The sequence below is a fragment of the Mesoplodon mirus genome (assembly GCF_964341445.2).
Source record: "Mesoplodon mirus genome assembly, chromosome: 12".
In the NCBI taxonomy this organism is placed as follows: domain Eukaryota; kingdom Metazoa; phylum Chordata; class Mammalia; order Artiodactyla; family Ziphiidae; genus Mesoplodon; species Mesoplodon mirus.
The window spans coordinates 16,462,641-16,489,593 of NC_138988.1; the positions used below are offsets into that span (position 1 = coordinate 16,462,641).

Here is a 26,953-nt window from a genome sequence, read left to right on the forward strand (position 1 = left end):
ACTATCTAGCAAAAGTTTCAATACTTAATATACTAATATTTAATATTTTAGTATTGTCAAACATTTCTAATTTCGTGAAACCTCTCTGCCTATCAGTTACATGAAGAGTTTTTTAAGTATCTACATATCATACATCTTTTTTGCACCAAAAAAGATTCATTTCATTTGGGGATTTTGAGTGGTTGAGAGTGGTACAGTTTTATGAAAAGAAGAAAATCTGTGTTTTAAAGCAATTCATTTTTTCAAGTCTGACTTCTTTGTATATTTATTTTACAGATTAAAGGATTCACCTGAAGACACAGCATTCTGTTCATCAGAGACTGGACAAGAGTTACTCTTGCTTTTGGCAATTAAAGATGATGTTGTCATGGAAACAGTTGATCCTGCTTTCATTCATTGGCTGCCTAGGAGGTAACAAAAAGCTATATTTTCTAAATTGAAGTTAGAACTATACTTGAGTCATTTGTTAAATAATTTTTAAATGTTGAACTAACCTCCACAAGTCTTTTTTTTGTCCCAGAAAGGAAATTCTAGTTTTCTCTTCTGATAACTGGATTCTCATTGTGCTCCCTAATGTTTGCAGACCATTATATTTTCATTACAAATATAATGGCATTTAATATCATGGATCTAATAAGAACCTGCTGTATAAAAAATAAAATAAAATTCAAATAAAAAAAGAATAGATACATGTGTACAAAAAATATTATGGATCTACTGTAGTGTTATGAATATAACAATTAATCAGAATTTGAGAATGTTAATTCATGACTTTTTTACCAAAATGGCTAAATCTTGTAATCTGTAGTGTAAAGGGAAAATACAGATTTTAAAGAATATTAGCATTTTCATATCTAATCTTAAAAACAATACTATTTTTCTTTCAGCAAATAACTTATTTAAGGGACCAAAAATAAGGATAGAGTTTTTATTTGTTAATATTGAAAATTTGGAGTTTAGAACAAAACAGAAAGAAAAAGGAATAATTCTCATATATTTACCATACAAAAGCAACTCTTAAAAATCATTTGATGCATTTCCTTTTTGTTCATTTTGTTTCATTTTTTTGAACAGGGGAAGAGTAAGACAAGGATTTTTTTAAATGAAGTAACATGTGTAAAACGATTAGTTTTTTTGCTTTATTTTATTGTATTTTATTTTTTTATTGGGGTATAGTTGTTTTACAATGTTGTGTTAGTTTCTACTGTACAGCAAAGTGGAGTTCCCTGTGCTGTACAGCAGTTTCTCATTAGTTATCTATTTTATACATATTAGTGTATATATGTCAATCCCAAGCTCCCAATTCATCCCACCCACCCTTTCCCCCCTTGGTGTCCATACATTTGTTCTCTACGTCTGTGTCTCTATTTCTGCCTTGCAAACAGGTTCATTTGTACCATTTTTCTAGATTCCCCATACATGCGTTAATATATGATGTTTGTTTTTCTCTTTTTGACTTACTTCACTCTGTATGACCATCTCTAGGTCCATCCACATGTCTACACATGACCCAATTTTGTTCCTTTTTATGGCTGAGTAATATTCCATTGTATATGTGGACCACATCTTCTTTATCCATTTGTCTATCAGTGGGCATTTAGGTTGTTTCCATGACCTGGCTGTTGTAAATAGTGCTGCAGTGAACATTGGGGTGCATGTGTCTTTTTTGAATTATGGTTTTCTCTGGGTATATGCCCAGTAGTGGGATTGCTGGGTCATATGGTAATTCTATTTTTAGTTTTTTAAGGAACCTCCATACTATTCTCCATAGTGGCTGTATCAATTTACATTCCCACCAACAGTGCAGGAGGGTTCCCTTTTCTCCACACCCTCTCCAGCATTTATTGTTTGTAGATTTTTTGATGATGGCCATTCTGACCGGTGTGAGGTGATATCTCATTGTAGTTTTGATTTGCATTTCTCTAATAATTAGTGATGTTGAGCATCTTTTCATGTGCCTCTTGACCATCTGTATGTCTTCTTTGGAGAAATGTCTATTTAGGTCTCCCGCCCATTTTTTGATTGGGTTGTTTTTTTGATATTGAGCTGCATGAGTTGTTTTTATATTTTGGAGATTAATCCTTTGTCCATTGATTTGTTTGCAAAGTTTTCTTTCTTTTTATTATAAAAACTCTCCAGCACCTAAAGGGTTGAAAGAATAGTACAATAAGTACTTATATATGCACCATTTAGATTTAACTATTTTACCATTTACTGTACTTGTTCTATATATATACATATGTGTGTGTATTTTCCATTCATTGTTTGATTGACTACACCATTTGAAAGTAAGTTACAGAAGTTATCACCTCTCACCTCTAAAAATTTCAACATCCATCTCCTGAGAAGAAGGACCTACCTTCTAGATAAACACAAGTGCTTTATGATACCTAAGGAAAGTAACAAAAAAAAAAAGTAGCTTGTCATTTTTCTTTTCTAAGAGGAGGAAATTGGTATGGAACGAGGCCAAATGCATTGTTAGGTAAAACATATGTTATTTGAAAACATGTTTATATTGGAGTAAACTTCTAAGCCCTTATGTCAAACTTAAACATTCTTGAAGTATTTAAATGATATTTAAACCTCCAACTTTTAAAATAAACTTTTTTGAAACAGGTTTTCCGCTGTGATGCCTCAATTTTGTTTCCCAAAACATTTTCTTTCCTACTAATCTAGCACTGAGAAAAAGGAGTAATTATTTATAAATGTCTACTGTTTTAAATAGTTTTTGGAGAAAGACCAACACAGATATCAAAATAAATCTTTTTCTTGGATTATTTTCATTTACAAAATTTTAAATTTGAGTTCTGTTGTACAAGGAGAAAATGAAAGGGAATACACTACAGCAGTATTATTATTCACAATATCAACTTTCATAGAAACAACCTTGAACTTAGTTGGAAACAGGTAGATATACTCAGAAAGTGGAAGTATAGCTAAAGAAAATGAGATAAGTATTTCAAAGGTTTAAAATTTTGAGTTGTAATTTTACACTGTGTGCAAATTGTATTGCTTGTTTTCAGTATTTTTTAGAAATGTTTTACAGACTTATGAACGAATTTATGGAGAAAGCAGTATCCATTTTACTAAAATATTAAGACATTAAAAAATTTAAGGGTCAACTTGATTTTCTGGGTATGTTGGTAAAAAAGCTATAAAGGTTGGTAAAGGAGAACTGGACTAATATATGATAAATTATATGTAGGGTATTACTTAGAGAATTGGTAATCTTTATAATTATAGTATGGAGAAGAATTTGTCTCTGACTAATTTTCTAAAGAGTATTGATTGTGTACAGTTCTTTATGTACTGAATATTGGTACTCGTTTTGGATTTATATAAAATTTAGATTAAAAAGCCAGCTTGTGAGTGTGATATTCTGTTAACCAATATTGGGTCATATTTTAGTATTAAAGTTAAAATCTGTTCATGAGGTAGGGAAGATCTCTAAATAAATGCGAAGTAAAAATATATTATGTGAATTCACTTGTGTAGAGTAGAGTTTATCCAAAGATGTAAACTCAATAAATATAGCAAATGCTTGATAATTTGTGTTTTCTGTTTTCTCAGATTTAAGCTTTTTGTTATCCATTATTTTCTGCATTTTTAAAGCTGTTTCCTTCTGTTGTTCTGTCTCTGCATGTTTCTCTCTGTAGAAAAGGGACAAATAGTAATTTTTGGCTGGGAATTTTTCCTAAGGTGAATTTAATTGTGTTTTTCCTCCAAAATACCAGGCTGCATTCATTCTTTTAAAAATATTTATTAAGCATCTATTATGTGCCATACATTGTTTCCAGTGAAGAAAATGGACAGAGATCTGTGTCCCTGTGGGGTTTATATTCCATCATGTTAGGGTAGAAAATGGTACTGATTTAGTAGATGCTCGTGCTGTGAAGGAAAAGAAGCAGAATAAGATGAGAGTTGGGGGGGGGGCTGGGAAGTGAGTTACCAGAGGTCATCAGGTCCATCCTCATAGAGAAGGTGATATTTGGGCTAAGACTTTGTGGCGAACGAGTTGACCTCGTGAGTATTTAGGGAAGGGAACTCCAGGCAGAGTCAGCAGTCCATCCAAGTGTTTAATATATGACATGCTGAGTATTTCTAGAAACAGCAGGAAAGTTAGCCTGGTTGGACAAGGAAGAGTTATGGGAAAGAAATAGTAGGTGAGAGCCAAGAGTTAACATGGAGATGGATGCAGCAAAAATGAAGGCCTTGTATATCACTGAAAATATTTAGAGCTTTTGCTCTGAATGCCCTCAGGAGCCATAGTGTGGTTTGATCAGAGAAGTGATGTAATCTGGCTTTTTCTTTTTTTTTTTTTTTAAGGATCTGGCTGGCTGTTGTGTTGTGGATTGATTGTAGAGGTGCAAGTGAGCAAGCAGAGGTATCATTGGGAAGTTAATGCCCTAATCAGGCAAGGGTTGTTTATGTCTGACTCCAGGGTAGTTAGCAGGGGCGGTGGTCAAATTTTGGATATATTTTGAAGGTATATTCATGAGGATTTGTGGATGGAATATATGTGGGATATGAGAGAAAAGAAAGCCTTAATGATAACCTCAAGGCTCTATGTCACCTTGTGCCCACATCAAGAGGTGTACCTTATGAATGAAATGAAGACCCTGCACAAAATAGGGATGAGAGTTTTCCAAACTAAAGGTCACTACCAAATAGTGGATTAAAAAAATCAATTCTGTGGGTCACATTCAGCATTTTTTATTAGAATAAATAAATTAAAATTAAAGTAAGAATAGAATATAATATATCAGCATACACTGCCCACTTAGTAAATATTGTCTGTTGAGCACTTCTGGGCATTTGGGACCTGGCAGTGAATAAAACAGACAATGTCCCAGTCCTCATGGAGCTGTCCTTTTAATATTGTGTATTGGGTCTTGATCTTACGTATACTTCTTACTGAGTTGTTATGAAAAAAGTTTAAGACCTAGTTAGAGAACAGAGAGAGACAAGAAGAGGAAGGAACACTCAGATGAGGAAAACAATAGTAATGACAGGAAAATTAATAATACTAACAGTAGTAATTAATGAATGCTCATTCATTGTGTACCAGGCACTGTGGAAAATGCTTTACTTAGGTCATCAAAAATAGTTAACAAAAATAAATTGAGATAGATATTATTTCTATTTTGGAGATTAGGGAACAGTCTCGAAGAGTTTAAGTAACTTGCCCAGTCTACATGGTTGTCTCAAGATTTCTGTTTATCTCTGAAATCAGAGTATAGTTCTCTATCACTAGAATTTACCACTTCAGTAGTTTCTCTTCTGGAATGAAGTCAGAGGTATAGACCATGGGCTAAAAATCGTCAAGGGCCCAAGGAGATTGTTGTCTTGCTCCTTAATTACCTATTAGTTCATTGCTGAACTGTATTAGATACTTCACATGTTCACTGTCCTATATGGGAGCCGCTAACCACATGTGGCAGGTGAAGATTGGAAATGTACCTAGTCCCAACTGAGATGTGTCCCAATGGAGACTGTAAAATGCAGTAGAAGTCTTTTACAGAATGTAAAAGACTTGTAACCAAAAATATTCAGAGTTTAAAAAAATTATTTAAATATCTCAATGATTTTTATTGATTAAATTCTTCACTGATAATAATGTAATTATATTTGGTCAAGCAAAAATATTATTAAAATTAATTTCACCTGTTTCTTTTAACCTTTTTTAATGTGGTTACTAAAATTTTAAAATATGTGTGTGACTTGCATTATATTTCTATCAGACAGCACTGCCCTAGACATTTATAAAATAGAAACCTGACCATTTTGCAAAGGTTTTCTAATATCTAATACCCCAAAGGGAGCCCAAATCATGGAAGCTAATGGGGACTTCTTGTTTTTGTTTTTAATTTTTGAATTTTACTTAATTTACATTTTATACAGCAGGTTCTTATTAGTCATCCATTTTATTTTATTTTATTTTTTTTTTTGGCGGTACGTGGGCCTCTCAGTGTTGTGGCCTCTCCCGTTGCGGAGCACAGGCTCCGGACGCGCAGGCTCAGCAGCCATGGCTCACGGGCCCAGCTGCTCCGCGGCATGTGGGATCTTCCCGGACCAGGGCATGAACCTGTGTCCCCTGCATCAGGGGGCGGACTCTCAACCACTGCGCCACCAGGGAAGCCCAGTCATCCATTTTATACCCATCAGTGTATACATGTCAATCCCAGTCTCCCAATTCATCACACCCCCACCCCCACCCCCCACTGCTTTTCCCGCTTAGTGTCTATACGTTTGTTCTGTACATCTGTGTCTCAGTTTCTGCCCTGCAAACCAGTTCATCTGTACCATTTTTCTAGGTTCCAGTATATGTTTCAATATACGATATTTGTTTTTCTCTTTTTGACTTACTTCACTCTGTATGACAGTCTCTAGATCCATCCACATCTCTACAAATGACCCAATTTCGTTCCTTTTTATGGCTGAGTAATATTCCATTGTATATACATACTACATCTTCTTTATCCATTCATCTGTCAATGGGCATTTAGGTTGTTTCCATGACCTGGCTATTGTAAATAGTGCTGCAATGAATAATGGGGTGGAAGTGTCTTTTTCAATTATGGTTTTCTCTGGGTATATGCGCAGTAGTGGGATTGCTGGGTCATATGGTAATTCTATTTTTCGTTTTTTAAGGAACCTCCATACTGTTCTCCGTAATGGCTGTATCAGTTTACATTTCCACCAAGAGTGCAAGAGGGTTCCCTTTTCTCCACACCCTCTCCAGCATTTGTTGTTTGTAGATTTTCTGATGCTGCCCATTCTGACTGGTGTGAGGTGATAGCTCATTGTAGTATTGATTTGCTTGCATTTCTCTAATAATTAGCACTGTTGAGCAGTTTTTCATGTGCTTCTTGGCCATCTGTATGTCTTCTTTGGAGAAATGTCTGTTTAGGTCTTCTGCCCATCTTTGGATTGGGTTGTTTGTTTTTTTAATATTGAGCTGCATGAGCTGTTTATATATTTTGGAGATTAATCTTTTGTCCGTTGATTCATTTGCAAATATTTTCTCCCATTTTGAGAGTTGTATTTTTGTCTTGTTTATGGTTTCCTTTGCTTTGCAAAAGCTCTGAAGTTTCATTAGGTCCCATTTGTTTATTTTTGTTTTTATTTCCATTACTCTCAGAGGTGGATCAAAAAAGATCTTGCTGCGATTTATGTCATAGAGTGTTCTGCCTATGTTTTCCTCTAAGAGTTTGATACCGTCTGGCCTTACATTTAGGTCTTTAATCCATTTTGAGTTTATTTTTGTGAATGGTGTTAGGGAGTGTTCTAATTTCATCCTTTTACATGTAGCTGTCCAGTTTTCCCAGCACCACTTATTGAAGAGACTGTCTTTTCTCCATTTTATATCCTTGCTTCCTTTGTCATAGATTAGTTGACCATAGGTGCGTGGGTTTATCTCTGAGCTTTCTATCTTGTTCCATTAATCTATATTTCTGTTTTAGTGCCAGTACCATATTGTCTTGATTACTGTAGTTTTGTAGTATAGTCTGAAGTCAGGGAGTCTGATTCCTCCAGCTCCGTTTTTTTCCCTCAAGACTGCTTTGGCTATTCGGGGTCTTTTCTGACTCCATACAGATTTAAAAATTTTTTGTTCTAGTCCGTAAAAATGCCATTGGTAAATTTGATAGGGGTTGCATGGAATCTGTATATTGCTTTGAGTAGTATAGTCATTTTCACAATATTGATTCTTCCAATCCAAGAACATGGTATGTCTCTCTATCTGTTGGTATCATCTTTAATTTCTTTCATCAGTGTCTTATAGTTTTCTGCATACAGGTCTTTTGTCTCCCTAGGTAGGTTTATTCCCAGGTATTTTATTCTTTTTGTTGCAATGGTAAATGGGAGTGTTTCCTTAATTTCTGTTTCAGATTTTTCATCATTAGTGTATAGGAATGCAAGAGATTTCTGTGCATTAATTTTATGTCCTGCAGCTTTACCAAATTCATTGATTAGCTCTAGTAGTTTACTGGTGGCATCTTTAGGGTTCTCTCTGTTTAGTATCCTATCATCTGCAAACAGTGACAGTTTACTTCTTTTTTTCCAATTTGTATTCCTTTTATTTCCTTTTCTTCTCTGATTGCTGTGGTTAGGACTTCCAAAACTATGTTGAATAATAGTGGTGAGAGTGGACATCCTTGTCTTGTTCCTGATCTTAGAGGAAATGCTTTCAGTTTTTCAGCATTGAGAATGATGTTTGCTGTGGGTTTATCGTATACCGCCTTTATTATATTGAGGTAGTTTCTCTCTATGCCCACTTTCTGGAGAGTTTTTATCATAAATGGGTGTTGAATTTTGTCAAAAGCTTTTTCTGCATCTATTGAGATGATCATATGGTTTTTATTCAATTTGTTCTTATGGTGAATCACATTGATTGATTTGCATATATTGACGAATCCTTGCATCCCTGGAATAAATCCCACTTGATCATGGTGTATGATCCTTTTAATGTGTTGTTGGATTCTGTTTGCTAGTATTTTGTTGAGGATTTTTGCATCTGTATTCATCAGTGATATTGTTCTGTAATTTTCTTTTTTTTTTGTAGTATCTTTGTCTGGTTTTGGTATCAGGGTTATGGTGGCCTCATAGAATAAGTTTGGGAATGTTCCTTCCTCTGCAATTTTTTGGAAGAGTTTGAGAAGGATGGTGTTAGCTCTTCTCTAAATGTTTGATAGAATTCACCTCTGAAGCCATCTGGTCCTGGACTTTTGTTTGTTGGAAGATTTTTTTTTTTTTTTAAATATTGTCAATTGTAGCCATATTCATAATTTATTTCACTCAGAAAACTGTCTTTATTTATTTATTTATTTTTGGGGGTACGCGGGCCTCTCACCGTTGTGGCCTCTCCTGTTGTGGAGCACAGGCTCCGGACGTGCAGGCTCAGCGGCCATGGCTCACGGGCCCAGCCGCTCCACGGCATGTGGGATCTTTCCCGGACCGGGGCACGAACCCGTGTCCCCTGCATCGGCAGGCGGACTCTCAACCACTGCGCCACCAGGGAAGCCCTGTTGGAAGATTTTTAATCACAGTTTCAATTTCATTACTTGTGATTGGTCTCTTCATATTTTCTATTTCTTCCTGGCTCAGTCTTGGAAGGTTATACCTTTCTAAGAATTTGTCCATTTCTTCCAGGTTGTCCATTTTATTGGCATAGAGTTGCTTTAGTAGTCTCTTTGGATGCTTTGTATTTCTGCGGTGCCTGTTGTAACTTCTCCTTTTTCATTTCTAATTTTATTGATTTGAGTCTTCTACCTCTTTTTCTTGGTGAGTCTGGCTAATGGTTTATCAATTTTGTTTATCTTCTCAAAGAACCAACTTTTAGTTTTATTGATCTTTGCTACTGTTTTCTTTGTATTTCATTTACTTCTGCTCTAATCTTTATGATTTCTTTCCTTCTGCTAACTTTGGGTTTTGTTTGTTCTTCTTTCCCTAGTTGCTTTAGGTGTAAGGTTAGGTCATTTATTTGAGATTTTTCTTGTTTCTTGAGGTAAAATTGTATTGCTATAAACTTCCCTCTTAGAACTGCTTTTGCTTCATCCCAGAGGTTTTGGGTCGTCGTGTTTTCATTGTCATTTGTCTCTAGGTATTTTTTGATTTCCTCTTTGATTTCTTCATTAATCTCTTGGTTATTTAGTAACGTATTGTTTAGCCTCCATGCGTTTGTGTTTTTTACGTTTTTTCCCCTGTAATTCATTTCTAATCTCATAGCGTTGTGGTCAGAAAAGATGCTTGATATGATTTCAATTTTCTTAAATTTACTGAGGCTTGATTTGTGACCCAGTGTGTGATCTATCCTGGAGAATGTTCCATGTGCACTTGAGAAGAAAGTGTAATCTGCTCTTTTTGGATGGAATGTCCTATAATTATCAATTAAATCTATCTGGTCTATTGTGTCATTTAAAGCTTCTGTTTCCTTATTTGTTTTCATTTTGGATGATCTGTCCATTCGTGTAAGTGAGGTGTTAAAGTCCCCCACTATTATTGTGTTACTGTCGATTTCCTCTTTTATAGCTGTTAGCAGTTGCCTTATGTATTGAGGTGCTCCTTTGTTGGGTGCATATATATTTATAATGGTTATATCTTCTTCTTGGATTGATCCCTTGATCATTATGTAGTGTCTTTCCTTATCTCTTGCAACATTCTTTATTTCAAAGTCTATTTTATCTGATATGAATATTGCTTCTCCAGCTTTCTTTTGATTTCCATTTGCATGGAATATCTTTTTCCATCCCCTTCACTTTCAGTCTGCATATGTCCCTAGGTCTGAAGTGCGTCTCTTATAGACAGCATATATATGGGTCTTGTTTTTGTATCCATGCAGCAAGCCTGTGTCTTTTGGTTGGAGCATTTAATCCATTCATGTTTAAAGTAATTATCAATATTTATGTTCCTATGACCATTTTCTTAATTGTTTTGGGTTTGTTTTTTTGTAGGTCCTTTTCTTGTGTTTCCCACTTAGAGAAGTTCCTTTAGAATTTGTTTTAAAGCTGGTTTGGTGTGCTAAATTCTCTTAGCTTTTGCTTGTCTTTAAAGCTTTTGATTTCTCCATCGAATCTGAATGAGATCCTTGCTGGGTAGAGTAATCTTGGTTATAGGTTCTTCCCTTTCATCACTTTAAGTATATCACGCCACTCCCTTCTGGCTTGTAAAGTTTCTGCTGAGAAATCAGCTGTTAACCTCACGGGGGTTCCCTTGTGTGTTATTTGTCATTTTTCCCTTGCTGCTTTCAATAATTTTTCTTTGTCTTTAATTTTTGCCAATTTGATCACTATGTTTCTTGATGTGTTTCTCCTTGGGTTTATCCTGTATGGGACTCTCTGTGCTTCCTGGACTTGGGTGGCTATTTCCTTTCCCATGTTAGGGAAGTTTTCAACTGTAATGTCTTCAAATATTTTCTCAGGTCCTTTCTCTCTCTCTCCTCCTTCTGGGACCCCTATAATGCGAATGTTGTTGAGTTTAATGTTGTCCCAGAGGTCTGTTAGGCTGTCCTCGTTTCTTTTCATTCTTTTTTCTTTATTCTGTTCTGCAGCAGTGAATTCCACCATTCTGTCTTCCAGGCCACTTATCCGTTCTTCTGCCTCAGTTATTCTGCTATTGATTCCTTCTAGTGCAGTTTTCATTTCAGTTATTGTATTGTTCATCTCTGTTTGTTCTTTAATTCTTCTAGGTCTTTGGTAAACATTTCTTTCATCTTCTCAATCTTTGCCTCCATTCTTTTTCCGAGGTCCTGGATCATCTTCACTTTCATTATTCTGAATTCTTTTTGTGGAAGGTTGCCTATCTCCACTTCATTTAGTTGTTTTTCTGAGATTTTATCTTGTTCCTTCATCTGGTACATAGCCCTCTGCCTTTTCATCTTGTCTGTCGTTCTGTGAATGTGGTTTTCGTTCCACAGGCTGCAGGATTGTAGTTCTTCTTGCTTCTGCTGTCTGCCCTCTTGTGGATGAGGCTCTCTAAGAGGCTTGTGTAAGTTTCCTTATGGGAGGGACTGGTGGTGGGTAGAGCTGACTGTTGCTCTGGTGGGCAGAGCTTGGTAAAACTTTAATCCGCTTGACTGTTGATGCGTGAGGCTGGGTTCCCTCCCTGATGGTTGTTTGGCCTGAGGCAACCCCACACTGGAGCCTACCTGGGCTCTTTGGTGCGGCTAATGACAGACTCTGGGAGGGCTCAAGCCAAGGAGTACTTCCCAGAACTTCTGCTGCCAGTGTGTGTGTCCTCACAGTGAGACAGAGACTACCAGCTAATGGGGACTTTCTGATTTCCCGTGAAAAGTTGTAAGTGTCTCCTGAGTGTGTATTAGCAGCAAATACTGAATCCCTTGTCAGATGAGTTCTGATTTCAGGTGTCAGTACTTGGTTAATGTAGGCAAATCATTAATCAATGTATGTAGAAATTCTAAACTTTGCAGAGACTATTCTGTTTTTACTTTTAATCTTTTAGTGGGACTGCTAACAAGGCAATTAAAAGTCTTTTGGAAAGGGAAGCTTCCTTGGATAACTGAAATCATTGTCGATGCCTAGTTTAAAACACCATCATGGAAAATATCATTTCTGTAAAAGGTCTAGTGTTATTTCATCAAATTATTCTCTTAAAATTGTAGTGAACCATCAGCCCATTGCAATCTATTATTATTTTGGTAGTAGCTAGAAATTACTTGTGAAAATAAGTAGCCATTAATCCAAAAGGGAAGATGATTTTTAGTTGTGTTTAACTTTCTTGTAGTGGATATTGTGTTGGTATCTCCGATATCTACTGTTTTCTGCAATGATGAAGCAGCCTTGAGGCCTGGAAGAGATTGACTCCATGCAGAGCTCCATAGATGGACACATCTGATTTGCCCCAGTGATTGGCTTAAGCCATTGAGCTCATGGGATTTTTTTTTTTTTTTTTTTTTGGCCATAAGATTTGATTGATTCAAGGACTTTTTGTTCAAACTTTGTGGGAAGTGCCCTTTCTCCTAGTGTATCTGAATGAGGAATCCTGACACCCTGGTTTCTGTAGGTGGCTAACCTATAATCACCTGGGAAGCCAGCCTGAGGGAAAAGCTGATTCTTGCATTGAGATCAGAAAAATCAGAAGACACCAGGTCCTTGATGAAATCATCTTGACATGTCCCTACCCCACTGCTGGCTTAAACATCATCAAAAGCGGTAAATGCCCCACCTCTAGCCCCTATGACCTGGCATAACCCTATTCCACAGAGCTGCATTAACCTATGAAATTTATGTTTGCCTCTTTCAGGAGTTACCAAGGCAGTAAAGGCTTGTGTCCACTCATAGGTATCCCTAAATATATTATAACTGAGACTATGAGACCATACCTTTACGAGATGATTTAGATCACCTAGATTAAATCATTTTTTAAAAATTGTTGATATTATAAATAAGGATAAAATGCGTGATCATCAAGCATGAGCCTTGGCTTCCTTTAACAGTGTAGTGTATAATGGACAATATATACAAACAAAATACACATGTTTGGGCTGCATTTGCAAATCATAAACTCTGCTTGTTTTAAAGCCAGTAGTTTGTGTACAAATACAAACCGAGCCTACTGGTACATAGCTTTGAGTGCCCTTAATCATATATTCCATCCTGTTTTTTGTCATCTTAGTGTGAAAATCTTTCTGTGCTAGTCTGTCATACAAATAGTGATTAAGGAAAGCTTTGGAAGCAAAATAAACTTTCCAAGTTCTCTCTGAGATAATTGGGGAATATATTTCAATTGGTTCTAATACCGCCACCCTGTAATCACTGAGAAAATGAGTTTGTGGCATTGGATGTGGCACTTCAAGTAAACTGTTGTCATAAGCTCAAATGACTGTCATTTTTTTCTATAGTATTTATTTGTGTGCAGTGTAATATGATTTGATAGCATTGATACTGGTGAAATGGAGATGTCGCTGATCTCTGCTTATAAATCTTGACATCTTCCGTGTTTTCACCAGTAAACTTACTTCAAATAATTCCCTCAATTGCCTAAATATTGAATTGCTTTTCATTTATCCTGTTTAAATCTTGATGGCTTATCAGAGTATGTATGTGAAAATCGGGGGAAAAAACAACATTGTTGGTGTGTTTTGTTCCTATAACCTTGATATCCGCCTATTGGATTTTTGTAAGCTTCGTGGTGCTTAAGAAGGCTTTGGAATAATGTGTATTTGAAATGATATTAGAGTTAAACAAACACATAAGCTTAAATAAAACCCATAATTTTATTTAGCTCTTAAAGTAGCTATTGTCTCAAAAGTATCTGTTGGTTGGTTCACTGACTCCTGCAAATAAAGTGCTCATTCAAACCAATTTGATTGACTATTGCCTAAGTGTTGAGCAGTCTTAAAGTACTCATCACATGAAAGTGTTTTTAAGTACCCCTGTGCAAATTATGTCTTTCCATGAATTGTATTAGCAGAGCTAAATGGATTTGGGTTCCTGGTATGTAAGGGTGCATTCTTAAGTGTTAACTCATGAATAATGGTGAACTTTGAGTATAACATACTCACACATATGTATGCATTTATACAAGCCACAACAAAAGGAATCTTGATTCTAGTCAATTAACACATGTTTTGCAAAGGGAAGGCAGTGGTTATGCTGTTACACTAAATTACTCTTCCTCTTCATTATCCCCTATTCTCACCCCATCCCTATTCCCACTTCCAGTGCACCTTTCCGTAGGCAGGTCCTGTCTTTATTATCTCTCATCTCAGCTATTGCCCTGGCCTTGCTCCTCATCTTTCTGCCTGCTTTTCCTTCCTTTCTACAGTGCATCTCATACATTGCGACCAGAGTTGCCATTTGGCAGGCAGTTACTGAGTGTCTGCTTTGTGTGAGGCATTGTGGTAAGTGCTGTGGAGGAGTCCAAGATGAATCATTCGGGTTGCTGTCTGTCTAGGAAGGAAAGAAGGCACATTCAAACAATGAGAAGAGAAAAAAATGCTAAGATTTAGGATCCTATTTTAAGAAAAATACTAAAAAACTGGCATGGAAGCTCTAAAAAGACAGATCTTACAGAAAGGAAGGAAGAAAAAATATTTATGGAAAGAACAGCATTTGAGCTGGGTCTTAATATAATAATAATTAGAGTGAACATGTAGTGAGTGCTTGCTTTGTACCAAGCACTGAGCAAAGGGCCTTGCCTGATTTATATCCTCTGAACCTTGTGCTATTGTGATCCCTATTTTGTAAATGAGGGCCTGAGGTTCTGGGAAGTTAAGATATTTCCTAAAATTCACACAGTTAATAAGGGAAGTCAAAGAGTTATCTATAAGACAGCTTCATTCCATAGCCCATGGATATAACCATTATGTTAAAACTGGACATAATCTAAGAGAACAAGGCAGTGTCTTAGTCTGCTCAGATTGCTATAACAAAATACCGTAGCCTGAGTGGCTTAAACAGAAATTTATTTCTTGTAACTCTTGAGGGTGAGAAGTCCAAGATCATGGTGCTGGCTGATCACTTCCTCACAGGACACTCTTCATGGTTTGCATTTGGCTCTCTTCTTGCTGTATCCTCACAAGGCAGGGAGAGACAAAGAGCAAGCTCTATGGTCTCTTCTTATAAGGGCACTAATCCTATTATGAGGACCCCATCCTCATGACTTCATTTAATCCTAATTTCCTCTCAAGGGCCTTTCCTCCTAATGTCACCACTCTGGGGTTGGGGCTTTAACATATGAACTTTGGGGAGGACACAAACATTCAGTCAGGCAGAAAAAAATCATTCACAGTTAGAGCAACGTGTAAAATAGAGTTGGCTCCTAGTTATATGTATTTGTGGCAAGCATGCAGTAGCTTTGTTAATAATTACAATCATTGTATATTGGAATGTATTGCATGTCAACCCCAGCTTAAGCAATCTGTTTGTGTTAATTAATTTCATTTAATTCTCCTAATAACTTTATTGTTGTTACTTTACATGAGGAAACTGAGGTACAGAGAGATTATTACTTTGCTTAAAGTCACATGCAGTTAAGTGGAACCAGGTTTCAAACCCAGGCTATGTTTCTCTAGATCTGCACTGCCCAGTGTGTTTGGTACTAGCCACATGGGCCTATTGATCTCTTGAAGCATGGCTGATCCAAATTGAGAGTTGTCTTAAGTGTAAAATACACACTGGATTTCAAAGACATATTATGAAAAAAGGATAGAAAACATTCCATTAGCAGTTATATTGATTGCATATTAGATTGATAATATTTTGATATATTGGGATACATACAATATACAAATAAATTAATTTCACCTCTTTCATTTTCCTTTCTTATTACTAGAAAATGTAAACTTATATATGTGTTAATGTATCTTTCTTTTTTGGTGATAAAATTTAAGTTCTACTCAGCAAATTTCCCTTATAGAATACAGTGTTATAAACTATAGTTATACTTCCATTGGAAATTATATATCTAAATTCTGCCCATCACACAGTTGGAGAGAAGAGCTAGAGGAAGGCTAGATAAAAAGGTTGGGCCTAGAGATTGCTAAGTCAGGATTGTTGGCATCTTAGCTTTGCTATATACAGACCTTTGCTCCAATAGGATGTTTGTAGGATACATTGGAAGGAAGAAAAACTAAAAGAAAGAAGGCCTGCTTGGAAGTTACTGTCAAGTGAGGGATAACTTACGCCCAGACTAGGGCAGGTGGAGTCAAATAGATAAGATCGGAGATGAGAGAAATTACAGAGTCACAACTGAAAGGATGTGACGGACAATTGGATGGTTGTGCCTGGTGAGGGAGAAGAGACTGTTGAAGGGGACTTTGAGGTTTTGAAGTTGAGTGGGGAGATAATGAGAAAATTAACAGAAATAAGGAACACAGAAGGAGGAAGGGATTTGGATGTGTCTTGGGCATGTTGAGTTTTGAGGTGCTTGAAGAGTGTCTGGGTGATATGAGCTGGAAGTCTGTTGAAACCAAAAGATTAAAACCCAGTTTATGTGTGTGTGTATGTGTGTGTGTGCACGTGTGTGTGTGTGTGTGTGCGTGGCTGGGGTATCAGAGCAGGAGATCAAGATCAAGGGGAGGTGTCTTCATAGTGATACCAAGAAGAAATAGTTGGTAAGAAAGAAAGGAAGTACATTGATAACAGTAATCTTTGGTGAAACTGGATTGTATTCATGCTCATACACATACATATGCTTCTGTACACATGCTTTTGTATTGCAGGCTTTGCTCACATTGTCAGCGAGAACAGTACAGTTCAGAGTGTTTCAGGCCCTCTCTCACACACAGCCCGTTAATGAGTTACTGGTCCAGTGCTGTCTTGTTCTAGATTGCCTGAGTTTCTGTCTGTGGAGCTTTCAGCTGCACTAAGCCTTTTCTGAGTGTGGTGTGTTGTAGATCCTCCTACAGCAAAGAACCAAATGGTTCCTCTGTGGTGCTGGGTAAGGGAGAGTGTTGATACTTTGCAGTGTTTGGGAGGCAGGTGTGTGTGTGTGTGTGTGCACAACAGACTAGGTGTGCACTGAAAGGAGTTGTGTATTGAAAACATTTTTATGTATTTTCAGCATCTTCTACTTGCTCTCCAGGTGAATAAGCTCAAGTGAATTGACAGAAAGTGTTGCCACAGGGAGACTGGGGTGCCGAAAGGAAAATGGTGCCTATGAGGTAGATAGAGCTGCTCCGAAGTCAAAAAGTGGGAGGCTTAGTTGGTGTTAACTGGCTCAGGATTGCCTTGGTGGGCCAGGTGGCTAAGGGACACATTGCCATTCATGATACAATTCTAGCCCTGGCCTCTGTGTTTATTTCGTTTGTCTTTCCCTCTTGAGGACTGTCAGGTGCTTTTCTGGAATGAATCGTGGACACTCACTGATGTGTATCACTTCAAGTGACTCTGCTGATTCATCCAGCTCACTGCTGAGTGTTTGGAAATGATCACCAGTGTGGAAATCAGCTGTTTCCTCACTAATACCAGCTGTCAGTCAGTGCCTCTGAACTTGCATAAAAATAATGCCCATCATTGCTTGGCTGTCCTCAGTGGTAGGCACTGTGCAAGGTATTTTACTATGTTTTTCTGTAATTCTCACGTCAGCTGTGTGGTGTCCAACTCTTGCATACTTTTTATCTTTTGTTTTCTCTCAGTTTTAAAACTTTTTTTTTTCTTAATACATCATTCGGATACTGTGACAGTGAAAAAGCCTGAGGGGTATTCCATGGGGATCCCTTTCCCCACTTTCTAGGATCACCTGTCATTGGCCTTTCATCTTTTCCAAGCCTCACCTGTACCTAAACCCCCTTCCCATTTCCATAAATTCGTAGCTTGGATGTAACAAAATGTCCACAAACAGGCACCGTTTTTGCATCCATATTACTTTCAAAGGAAAACCTTTGAAAAGTAATACGGATTCTTACTCAAAAACTGCTGCATATTTTAATTGGGGAAGTGGCAGGGCTCCTTAGTCCCATTTTGTTGGTGAACCATAAGGTGCCCTGTCGCTTTTTCCTCCCCACCCAAGAGACATGCAGATACAATTTATGTTCACTTCTGCATGTTGCTTTCTTTGATCATTAGTCCACACTTTAAGCTTGAGACAATGTCCAGTGACAGAACTTAGTGATTAGATATGCAACACTGGATGCTATTTTAGATAAAGATATTTTTAAATTTAAAATTATTTTATGTGGTAGGGAACAATCAAATTATGGATGCATCTTTACATATATAAGTTTCTCTGTGTATAATTTGAAGAAACTATAGGAGAAGATAGTCATTTTATCTGATATCTGATACATGTTCTGATATGGCTTTCCATAAGCTTAAAGCAGTATCACATTATTGAACAACTTTTTATTTGCCAAGTGTGGCAAGGAGAGGCTTAGCCATTTTTCTGTGGTGGGTAATTGTGAAGTGACTGCCAGTTTTCTTTTGTTTTCACAGAAGGCTAGCTAACAGTGCCCACAAGGAGCACCACATTTCTTTCTTTCTTTCTTTCTTTTTTTTTTTTTTTTTTTTTGCGGTACGTGGCCTCTCCCACTGTGGAGCACAGGCTCCGGACGCGCAGGCTCAGCGGCCATGGCTCACGGGCCCAGCCGCTCCGCGGCATGTGGGATCTTCCCAGACCGGGGCACGAAGCCGTGTCCCCTGCATCGGCAGGCGGACTCCCAACCACTGCGCCACCAGGGAAGCCCCCACATTTATTTCTTTGAAAGGTGTCAGTGAAAGTGAGAGGGTAAATGACGTCTATAAATGGCTGAAATGTTAGAATTTATTTGTCCCTCAGTAGATAAATATATAAATGAAAATTATTCAACATCCTTTTTAATTTATTATTTCTTTTATCTTTCAAGTCAGTGACACAATCATTGGAGCCTGAAATAACTGCCATTTGATTACAAATGCAATTGTGCAGTTTTGGGTCAGTGCGATACTACTACTTATAAAATTCCATATTAGATGGTTAAGATTAACATATTGCTGATAATAAAATGTTTGCTCAACATTCTGTTCATTTTGAAAAGCATCTGTTGAGTGTGAAACACTGCTTTTTGGTCACACTACATTTTGGGTATTTATTGCTTAAAAAAAAGGAAAAACAACAAACTTGATCTTGGCAAAAAAAGAAAAGACAAAAAACTCCTGCACCCCTCCCTGGCTCTAGATTTACCAATGTGCTTCCGCTTCCAGCTTCTGCCTGGCAGCTGAGGAATTAATCTCTTACCTTGGTATTTGACTTACTGCTTTCTCTTTATACTACCTGGGTTTACTTTTCTTATTTATGACACTGCTGGAGACAAAGGCAATATTCCCACCTGTCACTTAAACAGGAGGCAATTTGTTCCTTTTAACTAAAAGGACAGTTTTAAAAAAAAAAAAAAAAAAAAAAAAAGGACTGTCTCAGGTAGACCTGAGCCCCAGCTTGTGATGAGTGACCTTGGGAGACTATTTCAAGGAAGAAGTAGCTCTTTTCTTCGTCTTATTGCATAGTCACTGAAGGCCCATCATCTGTGGAAGGTAGTCAAGAAAGAAAACTTAAGGCATGGTGTGTGATGGTGTGAGATGGTGTAGTGACTCATGAATTCACATCCTCTGAACCTGTGACTCCATTCACTTTTTTGTGTGTGGACACCTTTATGGTGTCTGTTGACCTGCGAGAGTGGAATTTGTAGGCTGCTGTTTTGAGTGGCTCTGGTGACTAATTCATTGTTAATTCCAAGCATGTGAACATTCTTTGCTCCTCTAATCCTACAAGCAAGGAGGGGTGGTGAAGGCTGCTATTGACTGGACTTAATGCATCCAGGCAACGCTGGGATCAGTTGCTGCCGTTGTGACGTTGATTGGTTTTGCCCCTGGACATGGGGCACTGATAAGTTTCAACAGTTATTCAGAGAACACCTGAATACTGGGAATAGCATTTCCCTGTTCTACCTTGTTCATTGTGGCATCATACACTCTCTTGTTCTGTACAACATAAAGGGCACTCTGATGTGCCACCCAGGGAGGTTTACAGACAGATGGCAATATGTGTGTTTTTTGTGTGTTTTTATGTTACCCTTAAAGTTTTGTAGCAGGGCTCCTGGAGTTTTAGCCTCCAAATGAGATTTTCATTACTGGGGGTTCTTTCATAGGATTTTAAAATACTTTGACTTTTTGACTGTATAGGAAAACAGAGCTTTTCATTCTGATCCCATGAGTATGTATGTGTGTGTGCACACTCTTGCACATGATATTTAAACTCAAACATGTGTACAAGAAATATATAAAAGTGGTCATATGCAGAGCATAATTATGTAGGTAGTTATGAAGTGTTGGCTGTTGAACAATGTGCTGCATGGGTTTCTGAGTGACCATCCATCTTTTAGTTAAGATATAATATTTACTGCGCATATGCAGTGCCCCACATGCCTTTTTTATGTGCTTGATTACACAGCAGAGTAAAATGAGAATCCTCAGTGCTGTGGCAATTGTTCCTATTACGGGAGAAGAGAGAAAATAAACATTCAGCTTACAACAGTATAAGAGAATCTCATGTTTTTTTCTGCTTCATGGGGTTTTTGAAAGCTGTTTGCTGTGGTTTTGTTGAGTTTTCCATTGATACTGCTTTGGTGAGTAATTATTTGGAAACAGAGTGGAGAGTAAATACTTGTTGGAGAATCGTCTCTCAGTGAGAACTGGTGCCGTGGGTGTTATTAAGATTCCTTTTTTAAAAAATATTTTGAAGTTATCACCCTCCACAGATTAATAGGCACCTTTTGTCTTAGGCATAATACTTGCAATTATTTGCTCAAACCAGATAAGAGAACACAGGTGCCAGTGTTCACAACCACCATGAAGATAAGGACAATTCCATCCTATTTTTCATGCCATGTAGGTATGAGACTCTAATGAATTAAGTCATTTATCAGACCACAGTGTCATAAGATACCAGTCCTCAGTCAGAGGTAATTAAAGGTTTTATTTGAGGGCTAAGCAAAAATAGGCAATAGCAATACCATTTATGGCACTGCTGCTGTATTAAATTTTTTTGCTTATCCTTGCAACAAAAGCCCTATAATATTGGTATCATTCCTGTATAGCAGTAGAGAACTCAGGGGCTCTGAGAGCTTAAATGAGTTGCCTAAAGCTAGATGGAAGTATTAGGGAAAAAATCTTGTTTATCCCAAGGCAAAGTCGCCGTTCTGCTAATAGACATGGTCCTTCCTAAAGCAGTGGTCGGCACACATTTTTGTACAATATTCAGATAGTAAATATTTTTGGCTTTATGGCCCATATGATCTCTGTCATAACTACCCATCTCTGCTACTGTAATGTGAAAGCAGCCATAGACAATACATAAACGAGTGGGCATGGTTGTGTTCCAATGAAACTATATTTATAGACACTGAAATTTGAATTTCATATAATTTTCATGTGTCATGGAATATTATATTTTTGAATAAAGTGTCATAAAAAAACAGATGGCAGTTGAGTTTGGCCCGTGGCCCATAGTTTTCTGACCCCTGTCCTAAAGCATAAATACATGTTTTTTAAGATCATTTTTTGTCAAGCACTTACTGTACTATCATGGGCAAAGTATTTTGCTGTAAGGCAATAAAAAGCCATAGGTTGGGGGAAAAGGAGGAAACCACACAAATTACTAAAATACAGAGGCTTGAGAGAGGTATAATCCAATTGAATTTCTGGTAAAGTGGGATTAATTTTGGCTGGACTATCAAAAGAGACTCTGTGTCTTGAATGATAGACTGGGGAAGCATTCCATGCAGAAGGATGGTATCAATCAGTTCAAGACAACTTGTTTGGTAAACACAGTTATTTTGCACATAATTATAGGTGCAGTTCTTACTGACAACCCGGAATGTGTTACTCCCTGTAGGGCTGCCTTCAGGGAAAGCTGAGAATGTGCTCTTTCTGTATGACAGTGCCCAGATGAGGAGTGCCAGGAGAGAAAGAAGGCCCAGTATTGCTAGACCTATGGGTTTTTTTAAAGGTGAAATTTGACTTTATTCCAAATACATTTGGATTTTTAAATGAGGCCAAACCAAAGTTTCCAAATATATATGATGTGACACATCATACACATTTCATATAATTAAAGAATCTCAGATTTACAAAACCCTGAAAAGACAATCTAGCTCAGGTTCTATCTGAAAAAGAAACGTGGCTTCCTAAGTAAAGCTCAAATTCTGAGATAAAGAGACAGAACTGTGAAGTGTGTTTAGGCAGCCAACAGGTGACTGATTGAAATCCTAACATTCTATCCTAACCTTAGAAGAATTAGACTAAAGTAAGAATTCCATGCTGGTTATATGTTAAGTAAATTTGTGGTTCACATAAATGATGTATCACAGATGTGGGGTTGTTTTGCAAAGAGATCCACTCCATGGAATGGTAAAACTTGTGCAAATGCTGATGTTTTGAAACCCTCTTGAAACCCCTCTTGAAAGTAACTTTAAGCACAGAAAACTTCCTTAGAGATCTGGGCAATAAACAGCCTACTGAAAGCTCAACTTTTTTTTTTTTTTAATGACTCTGGTGGGTGTTCAAACAAGTCATTAAAATCCAGAAATGGAGCTTTGCTTCAGCACTCAGAAATTATACAGAGATTACTAATAAAGTGCTGTTGCTTATAAAAGTGCCATTCATATGTGGCTTCAGGGAAGCAACTCCTGTGTAGTACCTGTGTTTTCAGTACTCTGAGGGCATGGCTGAATTGTAGGTGACCAAGATCCTGCAAATTTCCCAAACAGCAATAGCCACCTGATAACAGTGAATGCCTTGACTTTAAGAACACAGTGGGGGTATTTCTAAGAGTCAGAGCTGCAGTTACTCAGTTAACTTCTGTAAGTTCATATTTTCATGTAATGGATTATTTTGTAGTTGGACATACATATTCCAGTTGGAGATAGGATACTTGCTTATAGAATTGTCCTGGGAATGGCCAGATTCTTTCTTTGATGAGCAATAACATTTTGTAAGTTAAAACCATTTGCAATGAAGCATAAACACACACATTTCCTTTCAACTGTTAATTTACCAAGTTATGCAATATATACAATATGATGGGGATGCTTAGGGGGGTTGAAATGTGTGTTAAATATAGTCACTGCCTTATAAAAGTTTAAAGATTGGGGATGGAGGAGTTGTGAGTGAAAAACAAGTAAAGGTAATATATAGTGGGCTAGGGAAATTGTGAGGAATGAAATACACAAAGATTGTTCTAAGAATTCAGAATGGGGAAAGATTGCTGCTAAATGGTTATATGGAGGAAAGATTAATGAAATAATTTCGTGGAGTTTCTTTAGACTTTCTACATGACTGTATCTTCTCATACCCACCACCAAAAGGTTCTCCAGAATGGCGGTACCAAAAATATAGAGAGATGTAACTCATCCTCATCAGCCCTCAGGATTATTATTTATAATCCATGTCAGTATTAATGAAAGCAATAACATTTCAAATAAGTACCATTTTTTATTCAGTGTTTAATATTCACTTAGAATTAGGTAACTTGGTAGATGCAAAGTGTCTAGAGTAGGGCCTGATGGTCAGTGTTTATTTCTTCTTTGTTGATATTTGAGACTGTGCATGTGTTTATGAAGTATTTATGGTGAGGGATTTTGCTCCATATTATACAGAACTGAGGAACACTGTTTTTCAGAATAAAATATGTTTCCTTCATTGCCAAGGCTAGGAGTAGGGCACAATATTGTTTGTTCTCCCCAAGCCTATGGAGGATGTAGCTGTTAAACAGATTTGGAGAAGGCTCTCCTGTCATCACTACATCTTGCAACCACCATTTTGAATGTGGTTTGTTCTTTTCCTTCATTGCCAAGGTCGGTATCATTCTTAAGTGAAGGAAATGAAAGAAATAGCTTGCAATCATTACAATTCCACTCCCCCCCCCCCACAAAATAATAATCTAGGACACTGGGGACAAGAAAGGATGCTTCTAGACCATGGATTATCAAATTGGGGGTAGAAAATGGAATAGAATAGAATAGAAAAACTGTTATGATCCAGCATGCAGTGAGAATTAGTATTATTTCAAGAAACTTTTTAATCAGTTATATGTGTGTGTATACACATGCACACTGTGTCTACAATAAATCATGATGAAAAATAAATCTTAATTGTGGATCAAATGAAAAATAATTTGAAAAATTATTTAACTATTTAAGTTTCTGCAACTCTGAGAAACTTTCCCCCACCAGCACCCGTAGTTCCAAATACAGTTTTGGGAGTGGTTGTCCTTTGTCCTGCTTTCTTTGATCTCCATACCTACCCTACAACCCAGCTTAATTCCCCTCAGTTGTCTAGAAATATAAAGGCAGGATCCTTGTTTGGGGAAAGAAGTGGGAAGAGAGATCTAGATGGTATTTCATATACTTGGACATTTACAAACACAGTGCTGGCTTCTGCTTATGGAGGTGCAGTCAGGAAAAGAGTATGCTCTTTTCTACTTTATGAGATTACAGCTGCAAAAATACTACAAAATGCAATCACCAGTTCCCATTACTTCTTAATGGCTTCTCCATTACAACCATAGGAATTCTTTATTGTATAATTATTTTTTCATAGAAAACAGTAGCCTTCAACTAGAGTTTGATATGAAACATTCTTTCTAAAATACACGAAGAAAATCATGCTTGGGCCCCAGAAAACCTTGACCCAATCTCTTTGGTAAAGAATAGAAACCACAAATATAAACAGCTCTATTAAATTCTTTGAGAGAAGTATACTAAAGAAATGTTTTTAAAAGAGTTGATTAATGAAGTGCTTTCAATTCAGTATGATTGGGGAGAACCTTATGAATTTGCACACTTCAGAGATACTCAGTAAAAGTTGGTATAATAGAAAGTGGAGTTATAAGTGTTTTTTTCTTTTCAAATAAATGAGTCATGGATTGTGTATTCCTGGGTGTATTGTACACATGGCACACTGCATCTAACAATAGTACTGTAACATTTTTTTATCATGTGGAGTTGCTATTAAGCCATCTAGCAAGAAAGGTGTAATTATGGACTGGGTATTATGGAAAGATGTCAGGGAGATTCAAAAGCACTAGGACTCACATTCATAAAAAGACAATAACATGTATTTAAATAAAGAAAGACAGAGTATTATGAAAACATTTTGATCTACTAAGACTTCAACCCATCTCCTCTAAGTTTGTTTTCTCCCCAGTACATTATTTCCTGCAATATGACTGTAAAGTGGTTAAACGTATCGTTGAAATGTAAAGCTATTTCACAAATCAGAAATATAGCCATTGGATTAAAAGCATCACGATAAAATATTAGCTACCCTCAGAAGTATTCCCAAATTCTCTTATTTTACTCAACTATATTACATATTGAATATTTATCCATCCAGTGAAACAGACAACTTTCATCAAAATCTGTGATTGGTTTACTAAAGTGCTAAAGTCCAGATATTTAACCTTAAACATGACTGTTAGGTAAGTAAGCGTGTATGGGTATGAGCCTTATTGTGTTTTTTGTAGGCAGGTTGCAGTGAGAGGAAAAATACAATTCTTGGTTTAAAAAAATTGTCTTGCGTTGAAAGGGATCTGCCACTTTCGGGAGGAGCATTCATTTATGTGAACATTTATTTATAGTACTTGTAAAGCTTAAACAGCCACTTTCAGTTCTAATTCCGTAACTGTTGAATACCGCTTCTCAATGCAGTTTCTCCATTTCTGTTTATGGACAAAGCATGAAGTAACGATTGAGCAAATCAAGGAGTAAACTATTAACTTAGCAATTTAAATAATTTTATCACTTTCTAATGCCCTCTGTCACGCTGTCATACTCCAGATATATGTCATACTCCAGCATTTTTCCTTTTAACCTAATTGCTTGATAACATTTCCAGGTGTGGGAAATGGATGAATTAGTTATTCCTCATGTTTTATTGTCCTTTCTCATCTAAAGTATGCTATATTGTCTTTTCCCTGGTTTTTTTTTTAGCATGTGAGTTATAGTAGATTGAGCTGCATGCGACAGCAATGAGTCAGAGGTTTATTTTTCCAACACATGACGTTTGGAGTTAGTGTGGTTCATGCTGGTTCAAGAACTCAAAGATGGGAGGACCCTCTCCTAGAAGCCTCTAGCAGATTTTCCTTTACCTCTTGTTATGGGTTGAAATGTATCCCCTCAATATTTGTGTGTTGAAGCCCTAATCCTCAGGACCTCGGAATGTGACCTTATTTGGACACAGGGTCATTACAGATGTAATTAGTGCAGATTAGATAATCAGGGTTGACCCAAATCCATTATGGATGTATCCTTATTAAGGGGGGAAATTTGGATATAGAGACACACAGAGAGGGAAGATGAGGTGAAGAGACCCAGGAGAAGAGGACACCTATAAGCCAGGGAGACAAGCCTGGAACAGATCCTCACCTCAGAGCCCTTGGAAGAAATCAACCATGCCCACACCTTGAAGTGAGAATTCTAGCCTCCAAACTGTGAGACAAATTAAGTTCTGTTGCTTAAGCAACCCAGTTTGTGGTACTCTGTTATGGCAGACCTAGCAAACTAATACACCCCTTTTTGGCTGTTACTGGTCTCATAACCCAATCTCCCCTGTCTACCCTGCTTTCCAGCCAAAAACTACAAAGAGTCCTGGAAAGGTAACATATCTGGTGCTTTCAGCATCACTGATGAAGAGGCAAGTTCTGAAGGCAAGGAAGACAATTAGGGAAGAACTGCTGTATAGACAACCGACAGTATCTGCCACAGCTAGTTTTGCACATGGTGTGCGTGTCTGGCCTTCAAATATTTGTTAAAGAAATGAATTATCTTAAGATTGAATTCTTCAGCCTCCCCTGACATTGGAAGAATATAAATGGAATTTTATTTGAATCGTCCCTTGCTTTTTTTTTTTAAGCATTTTCTAGCTGTAGACCGCCGATGCCAAAATCAAAGGTGATGTCCCACTGCTACAGAGAGTTTCCATCTTAAATTTTCTTTCCTGTGGAATAGTAAGGCCTGGAATTT

General features: G+C 37.2%; 1 protein-coding gene across 1 annotated transcript in view; it reads left to right on the forward strand.

Annotated features, from left to right (window-relative positions):
• Positions 1-356: 356 nt before the first annotated feature.
• Positions 357-26,953, forward strand: part of CNTN3 (contactin 3) — a gene marked incomplete at both ends in the record, with an annotated part of 238,294 nt that continues 211,697 nt past the window's right edge. Inside the window, one exon of the mRNA XM_082638599.1 lies at positions 357-411. Within this exon, the coding sequence (XP_082494725.1) occupies positions 357-411 (55 nt within the window). The remainder of the gene's footprint in view (positions 412-26,953) is intronic.